The 6711-nt window shown below is 37.8% G+C and overlaps 1 protein-coding gene across 6 annotated transcripts in view; it reads left to right on the plus strand.

The window, feature by feature from the left end:
• The window catches only part of LOC108755872, a 17136-nt gene that overhangs the window by 335 nt on the left and 10090 nt on the right, over window positions 1-6711 (plus strand). For 2 of the 6 annotated variants that reach the window (XM_018499249.1, XM_018499254.1), the window contains exons 1-2: window positions 1-90; window positions 6482-6597. The exon at window positions 1-90 is cut by the window's left edge and continues 335 nt beyond it. In XM_018499249.1, coding sequence (XP_018354751.1) covers window positions 6508-6597 — 90 coding nt within the window. In that variant the 5' untranslated portion in view covers window positions 1-90; window positions 6482-6507. Of the gene's footprint in view, window positions 91-298; window positions 656-679; window positions 759-6481; window positions 6598-6711 lie in introns of those variants that run through there. The other 4 variants (XM_018499252.1, XM_018499251.1, XM_018499250.1 and 1 more) reach the window with 4 other exon arrangements.

Raw genomic sequence — 6711 nt, forward strand, 5'->3', positions numbered from 1 at the left:
CACAGAAATGGAGTAGCTGCAGAAAAAGGGGAAAAGGAGATCGATCGGTTGTCGGCCAATAGCTGTGGCAATGGAGGACATCAGACTAGGGTAAGAGAGTATATACTGTATTATTTCCGGTCTTGTGTATCGAGAGATTCGTGCGACCGCCCGCGCCGATTGGGCATTATGTACATATACATGCCATGTATATCTACATGCGTCCGGGGAACGTGAGAAGTGCGAACGTGAGTCGCGAGCGCACTCTTGCTGAGGTCGTGAGCGTGCCGTGGATTGTGGACTAGTGTGAACTGTGGACTGTGGAGAGGAAAGTAGGACGTCAGGGGTGGTTGTTCGTGCTCGTGCCCGTGCCCGTGCCCGTGCCCGTGTCCGTGTCCGTGTCGGGGAGAGCGAGGGTGAGGGTGGTCGCGAGCGCGATTCGCGAGGGTGTCCCGTTTTTTTCGTCCTCGCCGCCGGGATTGGCAGAAACGGCGATTTGCGAACGGAGAGCGAGCTTCTCGCTACCAAGGCGAAGCTAGGCAGAGAGCGACTCTGCGATGGCACAACGAGGGCTCGACCTCGACGGCGCGGCACACGCGTCGACGAGTGCAGCGAGAAATCGGCCAAGAGGACGTGAACACGAACGGTGAAGGTCTGTCGCGGTGAGGGTCTACTGGTACGGGTGCTGCTGTTGGTTAATACGCTTAATACGATAAGTTGCCAGTGATGACAATGAGACGCACTACACGCGTACTCCGATGAGAGCTTTTTCCAGTTAAGTGAGAGTGACATAATATTCGTGTGAGAAATCAAAGTGAATTTTGGTGATCGAGTCGATTCGCTGTTTATCGCCACAACGATTTTACAACATGTCTCGTGTTTTCTACACGTTCTCTCTCTCTCTCTCTCTCTCTCTCTCTGTCTATCTATCTATCTATCCAATATCTATCCAATATCTATCCATCCATCCATCCATTCGTCCGTCCGTCCGTCCGTCCGTCCGTCTTGCTCGCATGTATCACTATCGTGAATAAGCGCAAACATCATTTTCACACTTATCCTGACGTTACCAAAATTAGACTCAATGCGTAGAAGTGATTTCGACCGTTTTCTCCAAATGGAAAGCTCTTGCCATTGCGACCGAGTCTTGATCAAGGCTCGTGAAATACAATTTTTTCGCAAAGAAAATATTATTTGTGATTTTGTGATTGAAATTTACCTAATACACTATTTAAAATCTCGCGTAATTCTTTTCCATTTTCTTTCAATTTTGTATGATTTTTATAAATTAAGGAGTACATCGAGCTCGGAGCGGTGAATCTACATTTCTTTTATCGATCTTTTTTCTAAAAGTTCAATAGTTCTCTCTGTTTGAATATAAAAATTAATATACGAAAGAGCAGAGTGTGAGAGCACGCGGGAAATATATTATTATTAATTTAGCATTAAACATTATGGATGGCATAGTTGATGTAACGAAAAAATTTAAGTAAATGAAAAAGATTCTTGACTGTATGACGAATTGACGATTCCCTTCTAGTCGCTGCAGCTCTTTCGGTTAGAGAGATGTCGCGAAGCGCGTTCTAACATCGAATCGCCTTGTACAATCGATCATCAACGCGACGTAAGAGAGAGTGATCGCGTGTAACGTAAGGAGCACGATCACACTTGTCAATTACGAATTTGGACAGTATACAAGTACTGGCGTATACAAATACTCGCGCGATGTGCCTAGTCTTTGCTACCTCGCCAAGAGATCAATCTCATGGCAATCGCCGTCAGAGTTTCTCCATCCGTTATGGACATACAAAGGGGAGATTATCTTTCTATCTCTGCCTGTACAGCATTGGCAAATAAAGTTGTCGAAATTAAGATTTCATTCCTCCGTTTATTATGCGGTTATGCGATTTTTTTCTTTTACGACCCAAGTTCTCTGAGCGATTATACCAATTATACGTACGGAGAAAATCGACACTGCGATAAATCTGTAGTCTGTTTCTGCTAGGAACTAGACACTGCTCTAGAACTCTCTTCCTCGCTTTCGACTAATATCAAACGTGCATCTATCTCACTTTCAGTTCTAAAAGTGTCTACACTAGTTCAGCCACAGAAAATAGACCTCTTGTCTGTGTGTTTAAATGACGCTACTAAAATAATTATGGATCAACAATTAATCGACAACAAATGCTTTACACAGCTATAATTACAGGATTATTGTTCTTGGAAATTATTATTTCTCTATTAAATATAGTAAATTTTATTTCATTTCTCTGTGAAATAAAAGTCATAAACGGAAGATGAAGATGGAAATTTGAGCTTGAGTGCCTTCGCGCGTGACAATTGACTACATATTACATAAATATCTTGGAAAGTGGTAATTATTGTACCTACATGTACGTTTAATTTCGATGTAGGTATGTACAGACTGTAATCTGCAACTTTGTGACTTGTGTATAAAGATACATCTTTCTCCTCGAGAGGGATCATAAGGAAAATCTTAACGCGTAGACTCGCATTTGCGCTTCGAAGGCGATGCGCTATAAATAGAAGAGCCTTGTTAGCGACTGCACAACGTAGCGTAGGTACGCGACCTGTACCCGCGCTATATCAGATGCATCAGGATTGCATACAACGCAGCTACGTCACAATTCAAACATTAAATCACATTATAAGACATTAGGAATAACAGGTCTGTTCTTTTTAGCTAAACTTCTTGCGCGGCTCATCTTTAATAAACAACAACGGGCTTCTTGATATTCATACGATAAGAATTAACATAAAGGAGCTATATATGTACAGTATACAAGGATCAGTCGGCGCGGAAGACAGTGCGCAAAGATTTTCTCGTAATTATAAAAACTACAATATTCTGATTTTGTTGAACATTTATTGCAAATAAAATGAAAAAAAAAGAAAAAAGAAATATATAAACGCACGTTTCGGCTCAAGATTGAGAGTTCATCTTTCTTCCTTTACTCTCCACGTTGGAAGCGTGCAACAAGTTCAACTAAAAAGAACAGGCCTGTTATTCGATCCATGAATACACCAATTGTTCTGGATTCATCGCGGATTCGCAATCATTCAACCGTAATCCATTCTATCATTTAATCTTACGCTTACGATTTTAACTGTGCATTATTCCGACAGCTACAGCAAATTAAATTATTTGTTGTTTTGTTTCTAATTTATTATTGTTTAATTTATTATTGTTTATTTGCTTATTACTTGTTATATCATATCATAAGTATCTGTATCGGGCAAACGATCCAACTACTATCCATTCGAATCATCATTTTTATTTTCTACGCGTATTAATACGGCGATGTGTGAATCTCGTCCACTGGTCGGCCTCTAATTTTGCGCTTAATTTCATTTATCCTCGTCGGTTTACATATTGCGATGTGAGTTGGCACGCGAGATAATAGTGTGAGTAGATGAAGATCGGCTATTGGCTTCACGTAGATAGATTGGTGGATTTCGATCGTGCAAGTTGGATAGTAAGACCAATTTTGGCCAACTTGGGCAAGACAATTATTTCGAATATTTTTCTTTATTGGTCTTTTTATATTTATCGTGTAGATACCAGTTATTGGTCCTTTACGGATGTACAAATCAGTATGGCTAGTAGCAGTCCAAACAGTAATCTAAAGCCGGTATCAGACGCATTGAAGATTAAGAGATTGCATGAATACTGAAAGATCGAAATTTGATCAATTCAAATAAAAGAAGCTAAAATTTCTCTGTCTTTATTAGTTTCATTTCAATCTTCGATCTCAATCTTCAATGCGTAGTCTGATTTCGGCCCAGTACAGAATTAATAACTGAGATAATTAGCTATCTACTCGTAGTTCGGAGGTCAGTATCACTAATTTACTATCAAGCTAATAATAGCTCGCATCGTGTAAATAACAAAAGTCAATATTGTAAGGCTGATATCACTCAGTTCAGGGGCTAGCTACTTTTTTACTGGCAATCTAATAGTTTGCACCGTGTAAACCAGGCTTTAGTTACTTCAGGGATTCGTTTAGGAATTACGCCTAGATAACTCTGGTGTACACTTTTGTTATACGTAATGTAAACGATAGTCTAGAATTATCTAGGCGTAATTCTCTTCAATGTATTGTACATACTACATAATTCTATTCCAATATATCACTACTGGCCACATTGATTTGTGCATTCACAAAGAGTCAGTAGTTGACCTATGTAGTGAGGGAATGCCAGAACTGAATACTAGAATAAAAATATTTGAAATAAGGATAACGATAGATTGGCAAAGCCAATTACCGTCCAAATTGCATGGTCAGTAACTCGACTGATTTGTTTATACAAAACCAGTAACCGACTCTCAGCTACTTATCAATTCATATGCCAACTCGCACCGTGTAAAATAGATGCAGGGATAACCAGTTGGGTTAACCAGCCGATCAACCAATCAGCGACTATGTCACGCACATGTTACGTCAACGATGATCCGGCAAACTCATCAATCGATCTTTCTAATGACAATAACTTGTGTTTGTCAGCTTTTCAGCCGGTCGATCGGTTCCGATCAGTTCAAAGGGATTTTCTGCTTTGCGGAATTTGCTCATTGAATTAGATTTCTTCGCCGATGATTATACGAAAGTGGCCGAGTCATAAATAAGCAAGCATTGAAATTATTATAATTTTTGTTAGTCCATATGATAGAAATTTTACAAACTCTCAGACTTATCAATTTTTAAGGGGATCCTCGTCTCTGTATTTCCGACTAAACCATACAATTTTTGTATAACAATTACTTTTTTCCTCTCTGATCATTTGAGAATGTTTTTCCAGGATTAAACCATTAATATCTACGTGTCTGGGAGGTGAAGCCTATACTGAGAATGACAAAAAAAATTTCGAAATTGACATTTTTACCATTTCTTAGTCCAATATGACGCTCCAGAGCTGTCACGTCGTGACATTTGTTTTATATAAAAGTTGTGCATACTTACGAAATAATTGTCCACTAGTAGTTTGCATGAAGAAGCAGTGTGGAGGTCTTAAAATTGTACTTAGACGTCCTATTCCTATAGAACGTTCTGTTGTAGTTAAAGGAACCACCTAGTGGCAGATCTAGAATATTAGAAAAAAGTATCGATCCCAAGGATTACAAACGGACATTTTAGGACTTCGGATGTCCTGTAGCGGATATAATGTGTACGTAGGATATAATGTGGCGCTTATTTGATAGTCCACAAGGACGTTCTCAGGAGATGTTTAGGACATTTTTAGGCGCTTATTTATTAGGGCTAAGAATATTCAAAAATTTGCATCTTAGTAAAATGTTCGAAACATATCTCATATATGTCCCAAGATATTCAGGACGTATTCAGAATCATCCTGAGGATGTGCTGTTAGGAGAAATCAATTGAAGAATGTTTGAATTTCTTTTCTACTGTTTTTCTTGTTGTACTCGATAAATCTATCGTTATCCTGTGCGTTTCCCTAGATTTTCGTTGATTATCTAAAAATATATATATATATATATATATATATATATATGTTGGATTGGTTTATTTGACAATCGCATCTTTTATGCTCAGCCTTTTGCACGACGATTGGATAGTGTTGTAGTCGACTTTTAAACAATCATCAAGATTAAAGGTTACCAAGAGATTCATCAACGAAATTTATTAATGCATTTCTTGATAACCTTTAATCTTTACATAACCATAGATTGTGAAAATAGGGCTTAGAAAATACGACATTAGAAATATTATGTAATCAACCTCGTCCTTCGCTTGAACCGTTTTAATGCTACTAGCTATATGTATAATAATAATAATAATAATAACTCACAAACATAACATAATTTAGTAGTGATATTAACTTTCATTATTTTACAATAAATATGAATTTTTTTCTCTTTTTTTTTTGCCAATATTTAATGCAATTAGCGTTAGAAAATTAGGAAATATCGCGAGAATGAATCTTCTGTTTCAATTAGTTTATAAAATATATAAGAATGATGATATTCGTCTTCTTTTTAACGCTATAAATATATACAGTGTAACTATATGTATACAAAATTTTGAACACTATATTAGTATAAAGTATGATTAGTATAAAGTATGATTATTATAGTATTAGATATTAATTAATTGCAAAGCAAAAAAATAAATATCTAAATATCACATATAACGTGTGTCAAAAATTTTATTTTATAAACATGATTGCAAGTAAATGCCTTTATTATTTAATAAGAGCGCCGTTTGCCATTTCTTGAGCTTTATTAACCGAGAAATTGTGGCAAGAAGCGTAACACGCTATATACCTGTTGGTGTTATTGCATAATACTTGTAACATAACGGTAAGAATAACAGCGTAGTAACTAAGGTGGCGATTACAACACGTGCTTCTTAGCTTCTACACGCTATTGAGACCGAAATAAGATTGTGCTTTTGTTAAAAGCTTTGCATAAAAACGTCTGATTTTTTGCAAAAATATCTGATTTTGATTTTTCACATTTTTTCAGTATTATCGTGATTTGAACTCTCAAAAATGGCGTCGGGTTTGCCGAATGTTCATCAAAAGAAGCTTGGACCAGCGCCGATAGCATCTTTCGAGGACTTATCCGAAGAAGTGGAAAACGTGAGTCCTACCCTGAGTTTCCTTTACTAAATCATCCATTCCGAGATCGGCTCTCTCTCTCTCTCTCTCTCTCTCTCTCTCTCTCTCTCTCTCTCTCCCCCCCTCCCCCCCTCT

This window comes from Trachymyrmex septentrionalis, unplaced genomic scaffold (genome assembly GCF_001594115.1).
Source record: "Trachymyrmex septentrionalis isolate Tsep2-gDNA-1 unplaced genomic scaffold, Tsep1.0 scaffold9, whole genome shotgun sequence".
In the NCBI taxonomy this organism is placed as follows: domain Eukaryota; kingdom Metazoa; phylum Arthropoda; class Insecta; order Hymenoptera; family Formicidae; genus Trachymyrmex; species Trachymyrmex septentrionalis.